This window comes from Stegastes partitus, unplaced genomic scaffold (genome assembly GCF_000690725.1).
Source record: "Stegastes partitus isolate 25-593 unplaced genomic scaffold, Stegastes_partitus-1.0.2 Scaffold658, whole genome shotgun sequence".
NCBI classification, from domain to species: Eukaryota; Metazoa; Chordata; class Actinopteri; family Pomacentridae; genus Stegastes; species Stegastes partitus.
This window is the reverse complement of record NW_007578389.1, coordinates 320,582-348,011: the sequence shown is the minus strand read 5'-3', so window position 1 is coordinate 348,011 and position 27,430 is coordinate 320,582. Positions and strand designations below refer to the sequence as shown.

At 41.7% G+C, this 27,430-nt stretch overlaps 1 protein-coding gene across 1 annotated transcript in view; it reads right to left on the bottom strand.

Moving 5' to 3' along the window:
• Positions 1 to 396: 396 nt before the first annotated feature.
• fam120c (family with sequence similarity 120 member C) overlaps positions 397 to 27,430 on the bottom strand; it is a 38,816-nt gene continuing 11,782 nt past the window's right edge. The window contains exons 7-17 of the mRNA XM_008290169.1: positions 26,250 to 26,524; positions 19,842 to 20,004; positions 18,960 to 19,043; positions 17,543 to 17,714; positions 14,592 to 14,841; positions 10,958 to 11,072; positions 9,392 to 9,601; positions 7,600 to 7,840; positions 5,921 to 6,056; positions 4,263 to 4,326; positions 397 to 4,160 (exon numbers count right to left, since the gene is read on the bottom strand). Coding sequence (XP_008288391.1) covers positions 3,900 to 4,160; positions 4,263 to 4,326; positions 5,921 to 6,056; positions 7,600 to 7,840; positions 9,392 to 9,601; positions 10,958 to 11,072; positions 14,592 to 14,841; positions 17,543 to 17,714; positions 18,960 to 19,043; positions 19,842 to 20,004; positions 26,250 to 26,524 — 1,971 coding nt within the window. The 3' untranslated portion in view covers positions 397 to 3,899. The remainder of the gene's footprint in view (positions 4,161 to 4,262; positions 4,327 to 5,920; positions 6,057 to 7,599; positions 7,841 to 9,391; positions 9,602 to 10,957; positions 11,073 to 14,591; positions 14,842 to 17,542; positions 17,715 to 18,959; positions 19,044 to 19,841; positions 20,005 to 26,249; positions 26,525 to 27,430) is intronic.

Below are 27,430 nucleotides of genomic sequence, written 5' to 3'. Positions count from 1 at the left end.
GGGGGGACGCTGGGTGTAACTTTGGTTCTCAGGTGTTCACAAGAGACGCTTCGCTGCTTTGTGCAAGAGTTCAGCTTTCGATTGAGTAAAAATCGTTATCGGGGGAGGGTGGGGGGGATATCATGAGATCAAACATAGTGCAGACGACGATTTTCAAATTCGAAAAAACGGGCAAATATTTACTTACGTACATAATAAACGGTGAAGTGGTCTAAAGATGCCATATAAAATACAGGTAAGGAAACTGGCAAATCGTTACAGTTCAAATCTCTAGGTTGGCTAAGCGTATTTCAGTACTAACTGAAGCAATGGTAGAAGGATTAGATTAGAAGATGTAATAACATTAAAAATAGTAAGAAAAAACACATTTTGCACAATTGAATAAAACAGTTTTGATTTTTTTTTTTTCTGAAAATTTTTTTTTCTCCACTCTGGCTAGATAACATACAGAAACTGATTATCAACGTTAATATAACCTTTACTGTTAGTTGGGTTTGATTAAAGGGGGCGGGGCAGCCCAGAAGAGAAAAGAGAAGAAAAAAAAACAAAACAACGGCCAATAGAAACGGTCCTAAAGGGCTAACGGAGAGGCAGAGAGGAAGTAGGGGGAGGATGGGGGAGGCGAGAGAGAACTGAAATACAGGACGGGTGAGGGGTGAGGAGGGGGAGACCTGTGTGTTCGATATATGTCGGTGTGTGTTTCTGTGTGTGGGCTTTAGAAAAGAAGTGAGTGACGGGAGGGGAGGCGAGAGAAAAGTGTCGTAGCGGTGTGTGTGTTGGGGGGGGAGGGTTAGGATAACAAGCATAAAAATCACTGATCAAATACCTATCGAACTAAAACAGACAAGGACAAAAGAGGGACACTAACATCATGTGTTGTGTTGACTTTTTTTTTTGTTTTTTTTCCATACTAGCTACTGTGTAACTCAGGATTTTAACATCTATGCATCTGTGTGTGTGTGTGTGTGTCGCTGTGTTAATGTGTCGTGCGTTGCAGATGGTTTTTTTTTGTCTTGAATCCGTCCATGCAAAACTCGTGAGTGTGGGACTTCATAGCTTCAGTAGAATGTGTTACCAAATGATCTCTGATGAACTGACGACCACTCCACTGGGAACTGCACAAAATATCACTTCAGCACGAAAGCAGAGAGAATGCTGCTGGTAACAAATGCGACTGATTTCCTTGTCGGTCTGTTCAAAGTGTGTGTGTGTGTGTTTTCTGTATGTATGTATTTATGCATGTATTTAATGTGTGTTTGTGTAACTGTTATCTGGCGAGCGAATCGAGAGAGGGCATCGTATACCAGATCACACTCTGGCTCGCCGCAGAAAAAAGCCATCTTCTAACAATGTACTGTTGCGATACATATATCTGTACTAATGTCAAAAGTTGAAAGCAGTTAAGTATATGACTCCTAGTAATTCTAGACTTAGTATTTTCGGCCAGTGGAGCTATATTCTCTAGCCTAGTCTTGGTGTCTGTGTTTTACAGTCCTGTGTTAAGCCCCGACGCTGTGACCTACTCTTAACCTAGAAACACCTACAGCACTCGTATGCTTATTATTCCCTACCAAATAACGGCTAACAAGTCCGAACCTCTTGATTTTTTTTTTGTTTCGTTTGGTGTTGGTGTAAGAGACGGCGGCGGCCCAGCGCTGGCTGCGGCGATGAGCGTAGGCCTACGCTCACGGCTGGGTCAACTGTCAGCGTGTCACTGTAATGGTTGAGTTCATAACAGAGGGGATGTCTGACGCGACTACATTAACACTTACATATATAGTCAGGGTTTGATTTCCTTCAGAACGGCATTTCATAGGAGCTTTTTCCATGTCAATTTTGTGGCACACGATAGAGCACAAGTCATCAACATAGTAAGAAAATAAGGTGCTTCTTGTTGACTTGCCTTTTTTTTTCTTTCTTTCTTCACGCATAATGAGTTCATTTCAACCTCTTAGTAAGTTTATAGAGATTCCAATGTTCATGGCCAGCATCTCTCAGGCAGTATCTGTCGCTCTACTGCGTCTACATTTGCAGTTGTGCTACCAGTAATCGGTAAGAAAGTACATACTTGTATTTCCGTCGTCAGATGAGACCTACTGTGGGGGACACATTTCATTCTTTAAAAACATAAGTGCTCTAATAAAACATCTCAGTATCTTAGAAGTCTCAGATTATGAGCGGCACACTCGGGTCCGCAGAGGCCTCCCTCTCCCCTGTCGTGTGGCGTGATCCGGCCCGTGAAGTCGCCGCCGCGTCGGGCGGCGCGGCTTCAGGGCAGGGAAGTGCTTCCTGCTGGTCTAAAGTGACACACCGGAGCTCTGCGGGGCAACAGCTCCCGGCGTTGGGCTATCGTTATGACAACAGTCGCTCAATCGCCACCTGAGGGCGGAGGGATCTTTGAGGCTTCGCTGCCACACCCCTTTAACATCGCTGGCTGCCTCAGGCGGCGAGCCGTATAAAAATACACTTTGGAAATAACTTTTTTAGAAATCTGAAATGATTCCCAGGAGTCCTTGACGTGGACAATCAAGGCTCCTTCTAGCTTCATTGCAAAGTTCTTGGCAGAACGTGAGGCCAGTCTGAGGGGAACTGTGCCTGGCAGCAGTCGCCCAAACCCTCACCGTTCATTTCCATCTCTCACTGGGCAGCATCGTTCTTTACTTTTTGGCCTTAACTCAAGAAGGTGCCTCAGAGTTTCTCGTTTCTTTATCACCTGGTAGAGGACTGTCCAGTGTGGTTTAACATTTTTTTAAAACAAAGTGCTTCTTTGTCTGAAACCACTCTGTTCACATTCTGACGTCTCTCAAATAGATCTCTACCTTTAAATGTAGTTCTACATGTCGTACTGATTTACTCAGGCGCAGGGGACACCCCTCACAGACTGTCAATTCAACTGTATAGGGGCTTGTTCAAATTCATTATATTTAAATACAACATTAAGTGCTTCTGTTTGGGGACAATACAATCAAAGCTTTGGGAGAAAGGGACAAGGGGGGATGGGACAATAATATAATAATAATGCACTTTTTTTGGAGGAGCGGGGTAAAATCTTGCATACTTTAGGGCTTAAGGTGCATAAATTCATGGGGGTCTCTTAGCACAGCTCAGCGCTAGGCTATGCTACATAGGTCAAAGTAAGATAGCACACTAATACCATGGTGGTGCAGAGGTGCTCCAGTGATAGATAACCGATCAATCTCTAAAGGGGTTTGCTGCTAGCACGTATGCTAACGCTGTGCTTAGCGGTGCTGCCGGTCCGTGGGTCGCTGCACAGAAGGATGAAACGTTCCCACAAATCCAGAGTCGCACTCTGAACACCTCTCAACTCATGTAAGACAAAACTCTCACGAGATGGCTATGGCAACAACAAACCACATCAACACACAACTACCGACCACGGCGACCAGGCCTAGCTGCTGTAACCACGGAAACCACATCCAATCTGTCACCGTAACCACAAGCTTAACATCTGTGTGCAGAGATTCAAACAATGGGACCATTTAAAAACAACAAAATAAGAAATTCAAACTGTACAGACACCCCTGCTAAAGAGGGGGCGGGGCTTGATTACGAGGTGGGTCGTGATGGGGGGGCGGGGCTTCAAGCTTATCTTGCTTTGAGTGCGGGAGGGAGGCTTTGAGGACTTTTTTTTTTTTTTGAGGGGTGGGGCGCTTACATGGAGAAACCCTCTCTTCATAAAACAATGTAAAACCACATGAGAAAACTAAAAAGGGAGTAACAGCTGGCTGGCGGATCACATGGAGCAGCGGGGGGACGAGGAGGCGCCGCGCTGCTCCGTGTGATCGGTGCTCAGCCAGCAGACGGGGCTACAAAAACAGGGAAAGGCAGTCGAACACAGATAACTCTCTTAGAGCAGCGCATCCCAGGAAAGGACGCCGCTACTCCTCCTTCTGTAGCGCTCCGTCTGACGGGCAGTCGTCAAGGCAACAGGGGGCCTCCACTTCCACCCCCTCTGATTGGTTGTCTCTGCTGGCTAAGGCACACGGGATTGGCTGGGCCATGGGGGCCAGCTCCAAGGGCTGACCGATGGCGGAGGCTGCCGAGCTGCCGTTCAGCTGCTGGGTCGCAACTTCTGGCGTGGGGCTCGCCTCCTCTGAGGGCTTTGGGGGACTGCTGGATGACGGGGGGGATGACGACATCTGGGGGAGGACGGGCAGAGTCAAGACAGGACAACAGGAGCGGGACGGTTTACGGATGTGATGTGCAGATATGTGTGCAAGAGTTTGGCCCGCTGCTCATACCTGTGTTCTGTTGGCAGGTGCCTTTTTCCCTCCCCGGACTTTCGCTGGAATCTCTTTACCCCTCCTGTGACGGGAAACATGAGAAGACATTTTAAAAATTTTATAATCCCTCAGTGTTACAGCATCAGCTAAGGAGCTAGCGCAAACATTAACTAAAACAAAACCTAAATATGCACAGGAACTAAATGTAGAAGTATTAAATAAAAATAAATAACAGTGTTGTACGGATTCTTTTATGAACAGAAATACTGAGAGAAAAGGCCACTCTATTTAAATTATGTGAAACATGTAGAATGAAGCTTAGATTTGATTAAGTTTCCGGATTAACTGGTTCGCCACAAAGCTGGAAATCTGACCTTTCCTGCTGTGATTCGAGGTGCAGGTGGTTAAAATACTCATTTATGATAAATCCAATCAGTGAATTTAACTTTTGGACAAGGAACAAGATTCAACACTGGACGGTTTTTTGTCTGTACTGCATTTATCCATATGTGGATTCATTACGCCTGGTATATTGTCTCTATGTGACCTTTATTATTATTATATCTCTATTCTTTAGCCTTATTGTGCTTTGCTAATTCTTCTTCTGTCATGCTGTGTCTGTATCCAGCTGCTGAATTTCCTCTGAGAGGGATCAATAAAGTTTATCTTATCTTTTACTAAAATGTGCCAAAGTCAGAACTGCTGACAGCAAAAAGTAAATTTCAAGCCTCCATCTTTGAATAAATGCAATGCAAAGAGCGAAAGACATCATATTTCAGTGTCAGAGCTGAACTACTTCCATGAAATTCTTATTTTTTTAACTACTTATTGAAAAAAATAACTGTAAAGTCCAGACATTCCTTATTCCTTATCATTAATTAAGCTCCAAAATGTCTGACAATTAAACAATCTCAGAGCAGCAAACCTGCACACGTCACGTTTAAATGAAGATTTAGTGCAAAAAGGAATCTTTTTTTAATCCATTTTATTGTCAGTGCTTGTTTCTCTGTGTTGAAATGTTGTGCAAAAACAAGTTCCCTCATCATTTTAATGACTGGGGCACCATCACTGCATCCCGGGCTTAGCGAGGATCGTGATTGGCTTAAAGATAAACAAACAAACCAGCGTGTTTCTTCCCCTTCACCAGACTGATTATAAGGTGCAGCAGTGGAGACACATCTGGCTGTGAGGGACAACACCAGGTCCTACATTTCCCATAATGCAGCTCTCTTAGGACGTTCCATAATGGCTGAATATCTTTTAAATGTCACTCCTGCTTGGTTTGTAAAACAGACTTGCTGTCAAACATTTTAAGTTCATTTTTCAAACTTTAGAAATCCCGACAGGATCAGACAACATCATATTAACTGATTTTTCAGGCTGAATAAGACTCTTCATGATGAGTAAACTGAACTTGATGTGTAATTATTACGTGGTGCCTTTGTTGTGAGGTTGTTATCGTATTTATATTCTGATACTGCCAATAACTGCACTGAAGACAGAGGTATTAATGCAGCAACTTTGGCTAAAGACTATGAATCTCGGAGAGCTGATTCCTGTACGTTTATAACTACACAGAGAATACTGGGGGACAACAGATTGCACTTGTATATCTAAACTTCATTTCAGCTTAAAGATGTTATAGCAGTAAGACGGCAGATATTCGTGCTACTCACCCTTTCCCTGCTCCCACTGACACCACCTGCATGTTGAAGCCTCCTCTCCCACGGACTGGTTTGTTCCCAGCCCACTGGCCGACCACCATGCCAGCGATCTCCAGCTTCCCTCCCTGAGGCGGGATGGACTGGATGCCTGAGAAACGGAGAATTTACAGTCAGTCTACTGGAACAAACTGCAGATGTGTCCATGCTACGTAACTGTAAACAACCTGTGCTTTATATTCATCTGTATAGAACTGCTTTCATAGTTAGTGTCAAACAAATCTGGTTGGACTACACACTCTGACTTGATCACATTTTCACTGGTCAGACATTAGTTGGTGGTACTTTCATAAATAGAAAAGTACTACAAGCACTCTTTCAAGGCTAATCCATTATTTTTGGCAGCAGGAGGAACAGAACACCCCCACATTTTCACAACCTTGAACTCGCCCAGCCGAACGCAGACGCTACGTCTGACTCATTTAGTATCTACTGAGTATTTACTCTGAGTCGGCTCCAAACTGCCTGAAATAAGAAGTGGCTGCATTTTGGCAAAAAGTCGAGTATAAACTTTGCAAAGTTTGTGTGTGACAGTTCAACAACCAACATGTCGGATCATCTAAAGCAGCAGCTAACTCGTCCGTGTTTCATTCCTCAGTAGTTCTTGTGCTGGATCATCAGCGGATATGTTTTCAGAAACCATATGAATGTGTGCAGCTGCTCTGCTTCCAGGCTGTTCCTATGGTTTCAGTGAAAAAATAACCAAATTCAAATGATTTAATATCCTGAAAATACTGGCTTTTATAATTCAAGTAGTTTAATAAAGCTAGCAGGTAGAGAGCGCTCATTGCACTGTGGCTAATTACGTTAATCTGTAGAAAACACAGATTTTTTTCCCTTAATTATCAATCGATTGGTTGAAAACTAGTCACACGACCAAGGTTTCCTTTTACTCAGTACAGCTTGACATGTGAATCTTGAAACTCTTATTTTCTTTCAAAATAAAGCTTAAACCTTTTCAATTTTTCATTAAACTAAATATGGGACTAATTATAGTCATTTTTGTTTTGTTTTGTTTCATCTGTTTATTTCTGTTCCTGCATATATTTTATTCTCATCTTTATGTTTGTATAATAATGTGTGATTCTTTTATATTGTGCCAACAGCAAGAAGTTTTTTCTACAAGTTACAAATAGTAAAAATACAAATATTTGCTTCTGCAGCGCTTTAATCAGCATCTACGATTAGTTTTTTCAGCTGTCAGGAGCTCTTCCTGTTCCTCTGTGGGACAGTATTTTACAACAGAACAGTCAAAAATCTGCTTCCTTCGAATAATTTACATTAATATTTTATAATAGATTAGAATAAAATAGATCTTTATTGTCACTGTTAACAACACTTAAAAGCAGCTCTTTGAAATAGCAGCATAATGAACAAAGAGCAGAGTCATTACAATAAAATAATTAATAGAATAAAGATTAAATACGATACAAAAAGAGCAAAAATGCCCTGTGTGAAAACAACAGTAGAGATAGAATTGCACTTTTTGAGGTTCTACTCTATCGCCTGGCCACAACAAACACATTTAAAATCTCCCTAGCATCAGTTTGTGGTCGGATATCAGCACAGAGAGAGAAACTAAACGTGTAAATGTGCTTTAAAGATAAAAACCGCTAAACTGAGAGCGTCCCTACCTGGGAAGGCTCTGGGTCTGTGCTGCGCTGGGTGATGTGGATGATGCGGGTGGTGATGAGGAGGCATGCCGCCCATCGGACGAGGCGGGTACAGGGGAGGCATGGGGTAGAAAGGGGGCACCATGGCGGGGGGCAGGAAGGCAGGAGGTGGCAGAGGAGGAGGGGGAGGAGGAGGGCGGGACAGGTTGATGCCCTCCAGGATGGCCTGACGCATCTTCTCCACCTTGGACACCAGCTCCTCCTGCAAAACGAATCACACCGACAGCGGGTCAACGTCGGCTCTTTTCTCAGCTAACATCCACACGAGCGTCCTCAAATCAAGGCTCTTAAATGCTTAAAGTCGACAACACCGGGGTTTTAAAAGCACCTTTCACACACGCAGCCCTTAAAATTAACCGCGACGACAATTATAGTAATAAAACTTTGATCTCTTGCCTGAATGAGAGACATAAAAGATGAGAAAAGCTGCCTGCTGACCTCCAGAGACACATTAATAATCCATTATACCAACATGATAAAACATGAACTATAAAAATAAATAGTTGAACATATTACACATTAATTCATACAAGAACTATTTTCTCTCACTCAGTTCAATCCTGTCTCTGTGTCACGGCCATTTATATTAATTTATGACAAGTAAAAACCCTTCGCTCAAGTATAAATGTGCTGAGCTGTGGCCACCTGCATCCTGATCCTGCAGGTATTTAATAAACTCAGAGGAAATAAACAAACAGCTGGAAGCAATGAGCTAAAATTCAGCGGCTGTGAAAACCCAGATTATAATCAGAATTGTTGAATCTCAATAATTCGACCCACTTAAGTCCGTCGTCATCACGATAAATTGTTATTTTTATGAAGATTTCTGTTTCTACGATGTGAGATTTTGGGCAAAGCAGATGAGGAAGGTGCATCCATCGGTGCCTTTTGCTCCCAGAGTAAAGTTTCTGGACTAATACGGATATTTATGCACATTTAAATGATGAAATGTGCATAAAGTTTTTCCCAAAACACCTCAAACAAATTCAGATACAATCAATTAATGTGATATCTTCATGACAATGGAGTTATATTTTTTATCTGTGATGGTTTTGGAAGAATACTGGTGCTGAAATGTGGAAAAACACCAGATCAACGGTACATTTGTTGCTTTTTGTGTTTATCTGTTCAGTCATATCAGGGCAGAAGAGCACATCTAGGGTTACTAATGATTAACACTTAATCAATGTATTGCTGTTAATAATTTAACCGATTAAAAACACATCAACCGATAAGGCAGGAGGACGTGCATGTCAGGAAGTGTGTTGTATGTTAGCTGTAGCAGCTGGTTGCGGGAGTTTAGCTCGTAAAGTGCAACCATGAGGAAGTGTCCTGTGACGCTTCATGACTACTGGCTGGAGAGCTCTCGTATTAAGGAAAAACTAGAAGAATATATCAGTGACATGCTGTCTAAATGAGAAATGCACATTTATGAGGACATGTAGAAACGTCTCCCAATTTTGTATGATGTTATTGAGTATTGGTTAAAAAGGCTGACGGTTAACCGGTAGCATAACAGACACCTAAAATGCAAACAGTCATCATTCTAACAGACGGGTTTGGTCAATAATGTTGAGTTTCATGTCTACAAAGGGTAAAAAAAACGAGGATTAGTATAAAGCAGCTCCTCCCCTCATCTGTTTCTATACAGTAACGTTTACTAACTGACTCGAGGTATTTTTTTTGGAGCTCAAACCCAAACATTCATGACACCCAGCGCCGCCACGTCCTCCCAGCGTCGCCGCCTTCGTACCTGCCCCTCACACATGTCCAGCAGGGCGGCTCGGTCTCGGGCAGCCCGGGCCAGTTTGCTCTGGAACAGTTTGCCGTCGAAGAAGCCCCAGGGGCAGCAGTGTTCCCACGGCAACGGCTGGCCGCAGACGTCGTTGATGAAGAGCGCCGTGTCGACGCCGGCCATGAAGAGGGCGGCCAGCTGCACGCCGCGGGCATCCACCTTCTCCACCTGACAGCCGGCGCACACACACACACAAAAAAAAGAAAAAGGCAGCACGTATTAGCTTTATTTAATCATTTATTCAGAGACGAGCAGCAGAGGAGACAGAAGAAGAGCTCCTCAGCACACGGCACGTGGGCGCAAACATCACACACAATGGAGACACTTCCTGTTGCTTCTAACACCAACGAGCACTCTCAAACGACTTCTAGTAAGATCGGCACATCCATCGGCTGCACGGAGCTTCGAAATTGAGTATTGTTGAGCACAAAAAAAAAGAGATTTGTGTGCAGAAACATTAGCGGAAAAACCCTGATCCACTTCATGCACTCAGGTAATCAGGTTACTAAGTGGAGCCGGTTACTGTAAATCCACCTGCAGCAGGTCGGTTTTCACAGCTCTCTTCTACTTCTGAGTGTAATTTAAAGGCACGGCTCCTTTATTTGATTAAATGTAGACGTGACAGAAGTCGATCTTGAGCCCTAAATTCAACAATTACTTCAATGTGAAGCTGTGGCAACTTAAATACTCTATATTATGCACATTTAGAGGTTTATATTATTATTTTTAGAGTGGACTAACATGTGCCAAACGTGCTTTAATATAAAAAAACAAACTAATCTTTCTCATTTTGCACATTCCTGCAGCTTTTCTTCTCGGTCTGAAACACTCAAATCAGTCAAAGGTGTCGATCTGCGAGCTCATTCTTTATTTGATTCCAAACTAGCTGCTAAACAGAAGCTATGCAGATGTATTATATGCTGACGTTTAAACGTAAGAAGGTGTTTCAGGCGGGTAAGAAGCTGTTTTCTGTTCCTCTTGTGTGGATTTTGGGCCTTCAGAAGTTTGCAGAAAGCAGCTCCGTGACACGCTGAGGGAAAACGGTCCCTTTAAAACAACTTCTGCGCTCCGTGTTCAGTTTTGAAACACACAGAATGTGTTGACAAACTCGAGCCGCGAATGAATGACGCTACACAACATAGCGGTCCCTGACAAGCGAAAACGTGTTGCCATGGTTACCGGATGACTTGCAGGAACACATAAATCATTTATTATTACGATCGCTTCCTCGCCGGTTCGCAGTCGGAGGGTGGATTTAATATTCAGTTTGAAATCATGCAACAAAAAAAAAACAAAACAAAAAATAAAATCACACAACCGTGAAAAGCCGTAGACGCTCAGTTTGCTTTTGTACTAAATCGCAGCTCGGATCTAAATGAAGTCGCCTGAAAAAGGGGTTCGATTTAGAGTCAGTTTAGTCGATCTGCACAGAGAGAATCAATCAAGTGCACGAAACGAGGAAAACTGGCGGTAACAAGAGAAATGTGTGCAGAACCAAACGACGAGAGAACACGGGCCTCTCACCTTGAGCTCCTGTAGCTGGTCGGGTTCGTAGAGCTGACTGGAAACAGCCTGGGCCAGGAAGGCATCGAGCTCGTGTCTCTGGAGGATCCTTCCTCCAGGCCACTGCATCATATACCTGAGAGGCAAAGAAGAAGCTCACTTCATGGAGCAGCAGCACAGAGTCACAGCCACCAACGACAGAGATAAAGACACTACAGTAAATTAAATCATAATCCACACAGTCTGTAGGTTTAGCAGTGAAAAGTGTTTAAGCAGTAACGTGACAAACAGAGAAACAGAAAACATCCCTCTGAGTCCCAGAAACTGAGATCTAATAAATGGATCCATGACTTCATACTAAGCCAGATGTGGTCCGTTGTTCTTTTTTTTGACGTACGGTGTCACTTTCACAACAAATGTCCAAAAAGAAGAGAGAGGACTTCATGGATATTACATGTACTGCAAATGTAAAGGTTTGCATTGATGAAGCAGTTTATCTTCTATTTTCTGAAATAACAACAGGAATTCTAAAAAAACACTGAAGTTTTAAAAGTACAAATTTTACAATACTGCTGCCTTCAAATGGAACAATTTAAAATGAAATACTTTCCACACACTGTGTTCATATTTTACGCCTTCACAGGATGTTTCAGATCAATTTTGACGACACAGTGAAGAATTCCTGTCAAGAATTCTCTCATAGTAAAAGTCTGTACCACATTTTAAAGCTACAGCGCAATTGAGAACATCTAAATAGCCGATGTCACATTAAGAAACATAAATAAAACAGTTTCATAGTTACAAGATTCCCTAAAATCTTCCTTGATTTGACCCACACTGGTGCATCTAAGATCCATCTCAATGGACATACGGGTCAAATCTGACCCCAAACAGCCTCAGTGGACAAAAGTATAACATTTTAAAATATTTTCATTTTTGTATACTTTGCAAATTTCAGGCTAAAAGACGTTCAGGATGTTTTTACTGCTGTCAAATGTTAGAACAGGTCAATTTGACCCGAAACAGTATGTGAGGGTTAAACGGTGACATCGGCTAGAAGTCGTGAGAACAACGGCAAAATAGAGTTCACGGTCTGCGTGTAGAAACGTCCAGGAGAAGCATTCAGCAAGACAGCAAATAGTAAAAAAAAAGTAAGAAAAGAAGTTGAGGCCGACGGTATTATCAACGTTTCATTCAGACGTAAAATTAGGTAGAAAAGCTCTAAATGACTAAAACTGCAATTTACTAACTTCACACTCTGGAAAACAAACTTCCACGACTTCGGGATTTTCTAAAAACACGTTACAGCTCGTGAACTCTCTTCCCATAATTTGAAGGCATCGTGATTCATCTATGGACGATATTTTACTGTAAAAAAACTGCAAAAATCTACAAACTTCTGTTTATTGTGCACAGGTCTGATGATTTTGAGTGCAAGAGCTGTAAAAACAAAACTGTTGTTTTAACTGCTACCAAAAGAAACATGACAATTAATTGCTTTATGTTGATTTTAGCAGGTATCTTAAAGCCTTTACTCTCTAGTTAGGGTTTTGCATCAACACCTAAGTCTGTCTACAGAACACCTGATGAAGCTTTAAGAGACTTTTTTCTTTACTTTTACAGTCTCTTAAGTTTCATCCCTGCACAGAGGCTGATGAAACGTGCGACGTGGCTTTAATACAACAGTAAATATTATTACAGTTGATGCTGCACGATATTTAATTTGTCACTCGAAACAATGAGCAGAATCAGTGCAGCAGAGGAATGAATCACGGCGTCGTCATTCGTATTAATGGAGCATCTCGTATCATCATTCGCCGTCAGTCCACGAAGAGGCCTTTCTCTCTCTCTCTCTTTTTTTTTTTTTTAACAGACGACATCTTGACACGTCGCAGCAGGAACATTATAAATAATAAAATGAATGAAATCCAATTAGCTGGCTGGTGTTGTGAGCGCTGCCTCGCTGGAACACTCGTGTCTTAAAGGGACGCTCAGATAAAACCGGCCGTAATGTCATTAGCGACACCTGTGTTTGTCCTCTCTGTGGGAAACAGGCCGGCTGACATTAGTTTGTATTTTCTGCTTTACGGATGACAAAGCGTTCTGTGTTGTTCCAACCTGCCTTCAACTGGTTTAAACTGTAATTTAAAACCATTTAAATTGGCTGAATCACTGTTTTAGTGACGGTTTAGTGGACAGTTAAAAAAAAAAAAATCTACAGCTACAAATTAAAACTCTTCGCCTGACGTTAACAGGTTTTTTTTCAGTCTGATTGATTCGACTTAAATGAGGAATAATTAGAGTCAGCGTGGCGCCGCACAGCTCTTGTAAAAGGCCTGATTAAATAATAAGTGAGAACACGTGTGGGTTCGTGTGGCAGGTGGAATCGATGACGCCGAGCTGCTTCCTGCGGTTCGCTGATACGATCTTCAAGCAGCGATTGTCAAAATATTTGTGAGCTTGTTCGATATTATTTGAAAGAGAGGCTGGATTTGTGTTTCCGTCTATTGATTTATTTGCGGCAGGTCGGCGAAACATCGACGCCGACTGTCACATGTTGATTTTGATATATTGTAAAATCTGCAGCTCGCTTTGTCTAACAAACACAACCGACTCTGAACAATCACATCAATCTGGAGTTTAAAAACGGTTAAAAAGAACTCTTCAATCTGTTCTTAATTTAATACGGTTAATCTGGGACACATTTAAAAGCTAATCTCATGTAAGTATGTAAGGTGGAGTGTTATCTTTACAGATTTATTGCACCTGATCGTGGCAGGGAAGCACAAAGAGGAGTGTCTCAATCAGTAAATCAATAAAACCGTCATGCTGTATTGGACTGTGAGGATCAACAGAAATAAAAAGTTTAAGGTTTTGTCCTCATGTCGTCTGAAAGCAAAAACCTCTGGCTGCATCTTTTCTTTCCTCATGTCGGCACATTTGCATCTTGGTACGACTTTCCTGCATTAATTTGTTATTTTTTTGTCTCTTTATATTCTGTTGATATGTAAAATCTAAGCTGCACAAAATCTCTCCGAGTTGGACGATAAAAATGACCCTGAAAGCAACTATTAGCTCAAACATGACACACAGCCGTCAGCTAAAACTGCTGCTCCTGCTTGGAAAGAAAAAGTATTTCGACACAACACAGAAGCTTTCTGGAGAACGGAGAGGAGCGGTTCAATGCCGAGCAGCTGCTGGATACAGTTCAGCTTTATGTCAGAGTGGTGAGCAGAGTACTGAAACGTGAGAGGAGGGAGTTTCTCCACTTATCTGATCGTCCAACAAGCCCTTCTAATAGAGTCTGCCGAGCATTTAGAGGCGCTTGTTAGCTTCAGAGCTAAGCGGCTGCTGCCTGTGGTTTTACATCCACCGTGAGAGTGGCATCGATCACGATCAATCTAAATATCTGTGCTTTTTCCACAAAATGTTCAGCTTTTATAGTGAACCCAGGGACATTCTGGTGTGGAGGAAACGCTACGCCCGTTTGGATGAAACCAAGAATGCACTCGTGCTGTTGCGTAACTTTCACGAGCGCCGTGCACATCCGCCAGACGTGACCACGAATGTTCAAACAGCCAGAATCTCACAAACACAGACTGAACGACGGGTGCAGATTTCATCATCGTGCGATTGAACAGCACCAGGACACTACCTGAGCACGCAGCACATGAGCAGCAGATGCTGTGGGACCTGTGCTGGGTTGAGGAGGGCTGGGCAGTCGGAGCGTAGGCAGGCCAGGAAGGCCCTGGTTCTCCTGGAGCGGTCCTCGCTGGCACGACCCAACCACAGGCGCCGCAGGTTGGGGCAGGTCCACTCGCGGAAACACAGGGCCGGAACCAGCTCCGGTGTCAGGGCTGACTTGGCCTTACCGCTGCTCCACTCTTTCACGATCACTGGAGGAACTGGGACACAGAATGGTAGAGATGTTTCAGAACCAGGACTCTGGAGGATTGTGGTTCCTCTAAATCAAAGTGCAGCTTGTAGCACGTTTAAACACTCAACTGACCAAAGCGCTGCACAAACTGTCCTGTCTATTGTGTGCAAAACGTCACGGGAGGATAAAACTAGTAAAATCTCATTTAAAACAAAATAAAATGAAAAATAAATTAAACTGTCAATGTAATGTGTGACATTTTATATTTTCATTTCTTGGCTGTAGCACTTCAGTTCTATAATTTGTAGACTCTGGAATAAAACCACAAGTTGTTGTATTTGTTTTAAATGTTAAAGTTTCCTCCTGAAAGCATCACAAACATACGACGCTGCACACTTAGATCTGAACAGTGATGTCCACAACAATTGCAATAATACTTTTCTCAACAGTTATCAGATTTCATTATCAGATGTGATATTTCCGCATAATTACCAGCATTACCGTAATGTCCGGATTATAAGCTGTTACTTTTTTTTACACGCTTTGAACACTGTGGCTTAAACAATGATGCGGCTAATTTATGGATTTTTACGAGTTTTACGAATTTGCCTCGAGATCAAAGTGACGTTGAGAGCGACAACGAAAGAGAGACTGAGGAAGTGACGAAGGAATTCTGAGGCTGAAGAAGACGACTTTAGTGGTTTTAGTGCAGGAGGAAGATGAAGATAGCGATCAATGACTTTTCCTGGTAGGCTGCTGTATGTTTTATTTTCTTAACCAGCTGTGTTACAGGTGCTGTTTGGAAAGAAGCATTTACGTATTTGTGTATGTTACCGGTACGTATTTAATTAATAGTTTTAAAAAATCTTTCTGCATAAATATCTCATGTTCCAACGTGGACACCTGCCGCTTATAGACAAGTGCGGCCTGTATTTGTACAAAACTTGTTTCCTTTTTAAAGTTAGTGGGTGTGGCTTATATTCAGGTGCCTTAATAGTCTGGAAATTACGGTATTTTTCAAAAACTTCTCTCTTCTCGTCTTATTTTAGTTACTTATTGTACTTCAGTAATAAATCGTCCTATAGCTGATTCCTTTTCTACTTTTCAGTCACTGCATTTCTTGTGTTCTGCCCTTTTGGTTTTATTCTGATCAATATCTGGCACAAGAATTGTCTTCAGGACTAATACGGTTTTACTTTATCATATTATCTTGTTAAATCTGAAACGCTTGATTAAAAGAGGAAGGCTGTTCCAAAACGCTGCTATAGCAAATACTAGCCGTCGACGGTTGTGGGTTTCCAGTCATGAGACGTTCTGTCAGTGCTCTGAACTTTTAGAGAACAGACCTTTCTCACAGCCTGATATCCTGAAATCCTTTCATGAAGAGCACAACTGCGGCTAAAACCGACAGGAACAGCTCCGATACATTTGGGTTTTTCAGTCACAGAATTCTGAATCCTCCTTTGAGCAGATTAAAGCTGCAAACTTCTGAAAAATACCACCAACTTTCTAAAAAGTCAGCAGATATAAAACCACTACAATCCACTTCCTTAAAGCGACGAGAACAGAGAACGAACACAAAGGCAAGAAATAAGGTCAACTAGGAAGGGTTGACTGGTGGGGCGGCTGGAAATGGAAAATGAACTGTTCAGGAGGAAAAGGAATCCAGCAGCTACACCCTCCAGTCGAGATGCTCGTGTTTGTTCAGGGAGCTTCTTCTGGCGGTAACAGATGAGTTCAGTGCAATAAAAAGAAAAACACCAACAAATACATAAATAAAAGCTCAGGTCAGACAAACTTGAGGTAGAAGGACATCAATGCAGCAGCTCGTGTAGTTCTGTGTGTGTGTGTGTGTGTGTGTTAGCTACAAAGCTAAACTATCCTCGTCTTTCTACTTATTAGCAACCGTCACTGCCAACACTGACAGAAAACAATAAGAGCACAGCTGAAGCTATGAATTAAACCAGCTTCTGATATACTGTAGAACAATAAACTGAACCGATGCTGGAGGTTTCAGCGGACACTCTTCATAGAACCTCCATCTCCCCGACAACAATACAAATTAGCATTTCTGCTTATGGAAGAATGTGTGCTGCATCATTATTTTGTGTATTTTCCACATAGAGAGGATTTTTTTTGTGCGCATTCTCTGGGAAGAATAGTGTATATTTTTGGTTTATTTTTAAATTTATCTACAGATATCATCACTATATTACACTACCACCAGTGTACACAGGTAGATTTGTATATATTTATTTCATTTATACTGTATTTTTATCCCTTTTTAAAAAAAAACAAACATAAAAACATACGCCGCTAATAGAAGGTGACAGAGAAATGTCTTCAGTCCCTCGGTATGTCCTGGATATACAGAGAAATTGACAATAAAAATCTATTCTGTGTATCTAGATATTTATTAACCCTGCAAAGCCAAGTGTGTCATATATGATACGTGAGTTTTTCAGACCTCTACATCATCAGTGTGATATTTTTTTCCCCTAAAAAATCCTCTGATGTATACAGACACCAGCAGTTCATGGATCAGTAATTCACCAAAAAAGCCAAATGTAGCAAAAAAATTACACAAATTAAAACGTAAATATGCAAATTTTAGGCTCAATAAACACTTCAGGCTTTGCAGGGTTAAACGTTTGCTGCTGTATCAAACACTCCCCATCCATCCATCCGTCCATCCATCCGTCTACCCCCTCAGCCCCAGCACCACCGACCTTCCAGGGGAGCCCTCTTGCGGAGGGCGAGCCTCTCCAGGCGGCGGTGTGTTTCGGCCAGACTGAAGAGGACGCCGTAGGCATACTGTCGGGCTGCTCGGAACAGCAGAGAGGCAGGAGGCAGCTCAGAGTTACACTCGTCCTCTATACACACTGGCATCTTCATCTCTCCCTGGGGGCCGATAAAGGAAAGGTGAGGACGGCGGGAACAGGAAGGACGGCTCTGGAGAGGCTCATATATTCTGAACTTCCTGCTTGTTTTATTCGCTAAGTTTAACTAAATGATATGAGACATGCAGCCAAAGACAAATGCCAACATATACACGACATTAACCCAAATGTGAGCAATCGTGTGTGTTATATTTCAGAACAAGACAATTTCGTGTTCATACAATCAGATGGTGTTTTTGAATGGAGACGGCACAATTACATTTAGTTTGTAGCCATTGCTAAGCTAGCGAGTCCGTTTCCACAGAGTCCCTGTACGTGTTTGGTTCGTCCGGTTTAACCTGCAGGAGTCTCTAAAGGTTTGTGTAACGACGTGTTTTGCTGCCGACAATTAAATAAATTCACGACTCCAGAAAACTATGTTCACCATCTCGCGGTTGTAAGACTCCACCAACCGGTTTGCATCAGCACTGTGACGACAATCGCACAGTTAATCGCTGTTAAATTAACCAGCAGCTGTTTTGATAATCAAATTATTTGTTTGTTATTTCACTTTCGCTTCTTCATATGAAATATTTTCTGGTTTCTTTCCTCGTCAATGGAATGAAACTGAAAATCCTGAAACCAAGAACAGCTGAGGAAGAAATTTGGGGCTTTGGGGGAAACAATGATCAACTTTTTATCATTTTCTGACATTTTATAAACAAAACAACTAAAAATTAATCAGAAAACAATTAAGGGAGTAAATAATCATCAGTTGCAGCCCCAGTTTATATCCATTTCTCCGTCTGTTCTTGACTGATGGTGATAAACGACGGACACAAACGTTTTATTTGGCTCAACAATACGACATCACATTGAAGCTGAACTTTCGTCTTTTAGATATAAAATGTTTTAACTTCATTATTTTATCCTGCTAAACGTGTCAAAATTAGCATGAATTCTTTATTTAAGGCCAAACATGGGTGCTGTGACCTTTGACTTAAAAAATCTGATCAGTTTATTATCGCGTCACGAGAACAATTGTGCCAAATTTTAGGAGAGATTAACAGACAGACGGATGATGTAAAAACATAAAGTTGTGGCTGTTACAGAGGTCTAAATATTCATTAATAATCCTGACCCGTCAACAAGCCTGACACACAAATACAGATTCTACAAGACTCCGTGTTTCACTCCATGACTCAGTGATTCTTTTCTTCTCGGCTCAATCATATTTTCTCAATAAACAAATGTGTCTTGTGTTTACCTTGGTCAATATGTGGTAAATCTGGGGGTACATCAGTCCTCTTCTGTGTCTGTGTTCAGCTACACGAAGAACCTCAGCACTGACCTAAAATAAAATAAAAAAAAACAACAACACAGGAAACGTGGTGACAAAGGCTCCAAAGTTTCAGAACTACCCACATCTTAGGACGCGAGATTAGTGAGGAATCTCCATTTATCCAGCTGGTGATGCAGAACTCACATAAACACGGTCTTATTTTTGGTGCTGTTAAGTTCTACTCTGCAGCTGATAAAACACAGACGTAATGGTATTTATGACAGAAACTATCAATCAGTAGCATTCATTTCACGTTGATTTGGCCCAAAGCTAAAGTTCGATCCTGCAGAAAGGAAAAACAAAAGGCAAGAAATGTTGTCAACAAGCAACATGTTCCTGGTTGGACTCCAAAATGGAAAATTAATTCTGTATTAAATAAAAAAGGAAAAAGAATCCAGCAGTTAGAACAGATTACAAAATGAATGAGTCTGTTGGTATTTATCATAAAAAATATATCCATCAGTAACATTAACTTCACAAAGTTAAATCCTGCATTTATGGGTCAGTGTCAGACCCAAATGCACTTTAATACAATATCACGTTTAAGGATATGAGGTTTAACAGCTTTAACGTGCAGCTGCATCGATGAGTAACATGAACGCGAGTAACAGTTTCCTATCAGCAGCAGCACTTTCACAGTAAAGCAGACACACGATTGGTTCATTCAGTGCAGAAGAAGAGTCACATGATGCAGGAACCCTCGTCACCAAAGAAACTTGAAAACCACCTTCGTGAGTTTTAGTTTTTTCCCCGAGCCGGTTAACAAACATTGCTCCGGTGCCGCGTCTCTCGGACTCGGCGTCTCACCTGAGGCAGAGGCGGTGTGGTTATGTCCATGTGACTCCGCGTCGCCATAGACAACAGTGACGGAATGTTTGACCCGCTCCCGTTGCCTTGGGAACCGTCTCCAGAGGCGGAGCCCCCTCGTCCAGCAGGATCCTCCCACCGAGAGGGCTTGTCTGTCAAATGGCTGAGGGGAGGAGACGGACACAAGAGTCAGAGTTTCTCCTTTGTCATGTGTATCATCTTATTTAGATGTATATGAGAATTATTTTAAAGACGTCAGTGTATATTAGTATTTTTATAGTATTTTTAATGATATCAAGACTGATTGTATTGAACTTGAATGCACATTAGAATATTTCTTTCTCCTATTCTAATGTATATTGAGTTTTTTATGGCATTTTAAAGTCCGCCAGGTGTTTTTACTGTAATTTAATGGAGCCACGGAAGTTTGTATCTTAAAAACGAGAACACAAAAATGTACTTTAGCAGTTTAACACGCACAATCAACTGAGCGAACCTCCCGCTCATGATAGAACACAAGTGAGTAAACTAATTTTACAAAAATGTGGAGAAAAAAAAGGGTCAGACGGTATGATGAAGTCTCTTTGTTTGGCTTTAATAGCAAAAATACTGTAGCTTCATTTAGTGTAAGAAGGATTTCTTGTTCATTTCTGTTAAAACAGGAGTAAGTTTTCTGCCAAAGGTCCAAGAAAATCCAACCAGACGGCGGTCTAGCACAGGAGATTTGCCTGTTTGCTTTGTTTTTTGTGTCTGTTTCTTGAATATCAGTTGCTGTGATCTGTTTTCTAGCCTCATCGCCTTTATATTCAATTAAAATTTTGTGGGAAAATGAAGGAATAAAACTTGGAAAATGTTCCCTGTAGCCTCTGTGTATACGTTGAGACGTCATATTCATGCCTGTCCCGCCAGTTTGTTATGTTTCTTATTGATTCTCCTTCATGAAAGTGAGAACATTTACATATTAAAATATGTGTTTGCAGTATAATAAAACATACCAACGATAAAACACACCTCGTTATTTATTCATCAAGGAATGACGGCGGAAAAGTCAGCAAGAGTGGCATTGACAGAGGACAGTTAATGCTGGTGTTTGCAGCTAAGTGCCACAAAGACACAGACTTTAGACGTTATTCGTCCTCTTGGGGAAATTCAACATGTTCAGTGTCTCACACGTTTCATTTAAAAATAACGTGCAAATTGTGCTGGTGGAAGAAACAAGGTGCAAAACTGTGTTGGTATTTTACAGACTATTACATGACAACGATAATAATAATGGTAATAATAAGTTTATAGAATTGATACAACAGTTCATAGAGCATTATATAAAATCAGAAGGACGACACTGAGCCACAGACTGAAGTAAACAACATCCAGTCTGCAGCTTTTTTGTGGTTTCTGCTTTGAAAATGGCTAAAAAGTGATCCAGCATACCAGTGTGTGTGTGTGTGTTGTTGTTTATGTAGCAGGAGATATTATTATATGATTAATAATTCAACAGGTCCGAGGTGTCCTCACTGTTGATTTTAGACGCAAAAGCTCCAAAATCACGTCCCTGCGGATGATTTGCTGCGTCGCTTCGTCCTCCTCGGTGGCTGTAATCCCTGAACCTCTAAGCTGCAGCTAATTTACACTATAAGCTTGTTGACAAAAACCCGGTCAGTCAACAAGTGTGTCTGATGCAGAGATGTTGTGGCTGCAGTGCATCGTGGGAAAAGGTTAGTGTTAGAGGCACAAGTCTGGAATTTATTTTTTTTCTCACATCCGCCAGAATGGATGAACATCATGGTATCATTTAAGCAATTATTTCTGTTCAGCTTCAAATCCACAAAACGAGGAGGAAAGAATCATCTGAGCTGCAAAATCTATTGAAGCAAAATAAAAGGAGCAGAAATTTGGGCCCTGTCGGTACAGAACCCTGCTCTGTGAAATGTTTGCAGCCTCCAGCTGACAGCGAGGGCGAGTTAGGTTCATTAGTTAAAATCTGCTTCTGAGACTAATCTCTCTCTCTCGTACTCGGCCTGCTTAATTAGATGGAGACGCTCCATGTGATAAACTTAGTTAGCAGCATTTCCTGTCTGCGTGGAGGCAGCGTTCAGCTTTGTTCAAGTGCACAACACGGATTTGTTCTGTGTTGGACTGTACGCTAAACAAAACGCAAGAATTTACATTTTAATACTGAATTTAAATGAAGTGTCTCGACCCTGACAGCAGCTCTTTCTATGTAAACGTGTCTGTTGTGCAGATCTGTCCTCAAGTCGGGATTTTACCACAAAAGTTGGTCGAGTTCTTGGCTGTTTTCTGCTGGATTTTTGCTTTTTGATTGTTAAACGTACTGTGTGTCGTTAATGGTGCTCTTCTAGTCGGACAGAATTTATTAAAAAAGGCTTGCCTTTCACAATAAACAGACATTATTCCAGCAAGCTAGTTAGCACAGAAGAAACTTCCTGGAGGCTTATTAATGTATAGAATATATTCGTCATGTTGTCTGTTTCTTCACGATTCGATTTGACAATTCTGCAGAGCGGCTCTACAGATATGAGCTGTTTCCTTCAATGCAGAAATTTTCTGTTTCCTTTTCCAACTTTAGAGACAGAAACAGGTGCATGTGGTGCATTCAGCCATGTCGAACCCACTCGGTTTGTTCCAAAAAAAACAATCGCTACATGACTGATAACTTTCCTGCTTTCACTACATTATCCAAGTTTCCAAAGTTCTTATGGAGGAAATATTCTATCATTATCAGAATTTATACCATTGTATGACTTATCTGATGTCCAGCTATCTTAATACATCGATACCATCACCTACATTAGCCAACAATACGGGCACAGGCTTCAGAAATAGATTAAATATTATTACGAAGAATGCAGAGGCAGTGACCAGCACACGCATATCTTATGTTATGTCACTCTGCCTGCTCAGACTTGTTTGTCTTTTCATTAAAGTGACTCAACAGGTTTGATGGAATGATATTGACGCCTTAATTAAAAATAGCAGAGTTTGTTTAGATTCACACATAAAGCAACACGGCTGTCTGCTAAAGTGACTTCTGAAACATTTTCCGGACCATTTTCATCTTTCTCGGACTGTTAAAGTGACGAACGGCTGGCCGGGATTTGAACCGGGGACTCGCTGCTTGAACGCATTTGTGCAGGCGTGGTATGCACAATCAGCAATCTGTTGTTTGACAAGGAAGCAAGCGTGGAAGTCAGAAAGTGCACATTGATTCTTCAAACCTCCACCAGAAATACACATTAGCAGCCAGTCTGGTGCGAGCATCAGGTTTGGCCTCTACAGCTCCTGTTGAAGACAACCGAGCAACGGGAGCATTTTTATATAACCCTGCATAAGTGGAAGCCTTAACGCAGTTTTAATTGAGGGCGTGGCTGCAGTCAGAAGACGTGGCTTTAGAGACGTCTGCTTGGCACACCTCAGCTCCCCTCACGCTTCACCTGGTTCACGCTCATTTTTGGATTAGCCGGAGTTAGGAGGAGTCGGGCGCTGCCAAGATGGCGTCGGCCGAAGCCGAGCGCTCCAATATCAAGATTCAGGAGGTTTAATTTGTCACGCGCTCGTACAGAAAGTGACTGTTCTCAATAAGACATTATCAAGTTCTTTAAATATCCATAGTAGCATATAATATAGCACGCAATAAAACGCCTGTTTGATTGATTTTAGGTAGTTTATTTGTTTGTTTTTATCTCTCTACCCTTTGTTTATTTACGCATGATGTCTTTAGGGCAGAGATCTCAAACTCCGGTCCTCGTGAGCTATTGTCCTGCAGCTTTTAGATGTTTCCGTACTGACCTGACTCAAATCAATGGATCATTAACAGACTTGTGTAGAACTTGACAACAAGCTGTTGGAGATCCATTCATGTGAGTCAGGTGTGTTGCAGTACGGAAACGTCTAAAACCTGCAGGTCAGTAGCTCACGAGGACCGGAGCTGGAGATCACTGGTTGAGGGGAATAAAGTATGAAGTTAGTAGTGAAGAAGTCAAAATCCTGCGATTGCTGCTTTGTCACGTTGCATATTTTTGGGTTTCTTTCCTCTTCGGTGAAGTTAAATGGAAATGTTTTGGCAGTCAAGGAAGTCATTTTGGGCTTTAGGGAAACACTGATCAGCATTTTCTGACATTTAATAAACCAAACAACGAATCAATTAATCAGAAAATACTTTAAGCTTCAAGATTAAGCTGCAGTTTACGTCCACGTCTCTCTGTGTCCTTGAGTTGTTGGATTAAATAATGCAAACACTTTATTGGACACCTTTAACCTTTATTTACTTATTTATACATTTACTTACTATTTCTATTACTATTTTCAGCTTTGGTGCTTTTAGCATTTTATCTGTTGTTGTTATAAGGATTTATTTTGAAAATCTTTTACCAAATTTAACTACTTTTAACTAATTTTTCCTTCTGTTTGGACTGACCAGCCTTCTGTTGTCCAATTGTTTTTGTTGTAATTTTTTGTAAACTTTGTTTTCAGTTGCTATTTAAATACAATTATTATTATAATTATTTTTATTATACATAGAATGTCAAGTGCAGTGTTGTTTTGCACAAATATGAACCAGCTTCGGCTGATGGTTCATTTTTGCACAACAGACCGCGATGGACATAAAAGGAAGATGCAATATAAAGACAGAGTAGTACGTCCTAAATAAATCCACACTGAATCCAAGAGCAGCTGCTGTACGTATTTAAAGCAAAAAGACAAAAAGGGAGGCAGCCTCAAGGTTAAAGCCCCTGTTCAGGACCTCTATCACGGAGCGTTCATCCATCTTTGACGCAGGTTTCCTTTAAACATTCCTCACAGCTTCATCAACACGTAAACGCTGCGATATTTGGAACCTGCCGTGAGACAGGAACCGATATCGTCGCTGGAAAAAAACGGCAGCGAGCAGAAAAGTAATAACGTCGAGGTGGAAATGTATTCTCTGCTCCCTCCGAGGCTGCAGCGGCGCACGATTTTAAAGCTAATCAATCTCATCATTTAGGAAAAATTCCGCGGCGCGAGAGAATGACGCTCGTTAAATTCCCATCGCTCGCATGTTCTGTGTAAATTGTTTTTGCCGGATTTCTATTTTTATCTGCGGCAGTTTGATGAAAATAGAACATATGGAGAGGGAACGTTGATCCTGCAGCGCTGCGAGGGGAGAGTCATCCGTAAAAGGTGCTCGTTCACAGGGTTCCATAGTTTACTGATCTGATTTCATTACTGTTGTCTGAGTGATTAGAGATAAATGTGTCATTGTGCTCTTAATCAGGCAAACGAGACTCAAACACTGAGCAGCTGCTCTAATTCAGCTCACAGTGGAATGAAACGTTACTGCCTCCATGAGATTTACGTGACTTTGGTGTTTATTTATTAACCTGAGGGCTGCGTTAAAGTCAGAGTTTTCAGCGTCTCTCTTTAAACCTGCCAGATCGCCATGGTAACTGATGCTGCGGAGCTAACCCGGTCGGGTTCTGTTTAGAGTTTCGGCTTTAAATCGAGCATCTTCCTTCAACGAAATCATTTCCTGAAGGTTCTTTATGACCGATTCAGACTCTCAGGGAATGTTTTATCTGCAAACATGTTGATCTGTACGTTAATAAAACCACTGAATGAAGCCGTGTAGTTTCAGTATCACACACTGTATGGGTTGCGTTGCCATGGAAACCGACACACAGGTGATGCAGAAATCGCATGAGTACGTTTGTATGTTTGGTCTGGCGAGAAGTCAATCAATAATAATAATTACACTTTTAAAATTAAAGTGATGTCCTGCATGATGGGACAGCATCCGACACTGTTTTATGTTTAAATATATGAAGTTGAATAGCTTTAATGTGCAGCCGCATTAATCAGTAAAACAAATATATTAACACACGATTAACGGTTTTCTACCAGCATTCCTGTCTTGCATTATTTGCAGTCGCAGTGAAGTTTATATTCCTCATTGTTCTCCATTAAAACAACCTGTTGAATGAAGTAGGCGCAACAAGAAAACCTGAACTAACAAAGAAAGTCTATAACCTGCTTCGTGATACCCGCCATCTCTGACCGGGGTTTTAGTTTTTGTCGAGCTGATTATTTTAAACGAACGTGTTAAACTTAATCGTAGTTCGGCCCTCTGAGACCAAACGACCATTTCAGGTGACGAAGTGCATTCCTGAAACTACTCTCCTATAATCCTGCAAGCTTTCTCTTGTGAAATTAAAGCTACAGCATCGTAAAAAAAGCACAAAAGTCTCCAGAATTAGACTCAACTGTGTTCTTTTTGGGCAATTATTAGCGACCTTGAACGAGTGCTTTCTCCGTCTTGTTTTCGAGCGTCGCTGTTGTAAAAGATACCAGCGTGTTGCATCAGGCTCCCCTTTCTCTGAAAAACTGTGTGAATGCGACTTTGCGTCGTCTTACTTTGCGTTGCTGTCGTTGGGTTCGTCTCCGTCCGATGACGAGGAAGGAGACGGGGAGGGACCGGACTGGGTGCCGGTGTGATGATTGGGTAGCCGGCTTCCCCCCTGAGTGGAATCGTACGGAGCCGACCAATCGGAGAAGCCCATCTTGGCCGTCAGCGAGTCGTTGCAGTCTTGGGACGGCGGCTGCGGGGTCTGGAACAGAGGGGCGGAGCCAGGTCCGTATGGAGCATTTTGATAGGGTGGCTTTAACCCCGGAACCTGGGGGGGAGGGAACTGGGGGGAGCGTGGAGGGGGAGACGAAAAGAAAACGGGTTGGAGAAGGAAAAATAAAGTTTCGGAAAGCGAGGTGGTGGTGGAGGGAGGCGGGAACTAATGCTGTGCTAATTTTATTTTTATGAAGTCTGTCACTGAGTGTGTCATTTACGGCACTGAACACGTTCCGCATCTTCCACAAAACCCATATAAATTAGACATCAAAACATGCGGCTCGATCAGGAATGGTGCTTTGTGACTTTTGTTGGCGAGTCGTCAAACATTTTCTACGAAATTAGCAAAAATCCTAATTCAGATGAACAGGAAGTCGGCTGCACAGCGACCAAAACTCAGCCACCTTCTGAACCCTGTAGCTCTGGAATATTTTACAGCAGAAGCTCCATTCAAAGGTTTAAACGGCTCACAAGGCGTTAAATATTATTCGTTTAAATCCATGTTTTGATATCGTTCACAGTTTGTACGCGCTTGCAGTTTAAGTTTAATGATTTTTTTTTAAAAATACAGAATTTTTCTTCAGCTGGAGTCTAAATTTTGACCAAATAATTTTTTTTTAAGAAAGTGCAGTTGTCTCACAATTTCTCCTCTATATGAACAGTTTATACATAAAACATTTGGCCTTTTTATCCTCTTCCACCCAGCGTGAGTCTGACTGCTGTAGGATTTATGTTTTTTTCATAAATCATCTCAGAGTGTGACGACCAAAACCCTCATTCACTTCCATTATATCGGAGCTCCGAAATTTCATGTGAGAATCAGAAATAGTGAGTCTCTTTAACCTGCCACCACATCTGTATAAAACACAGTTCGGTCATGAAAATACATCAACGTGGTCAAAGCTAGATTGTGCGTCACACGGTGAAAGAATTTTCTCGATATGACTTTTAGCTTTTGAGCTGTGACCGTTTG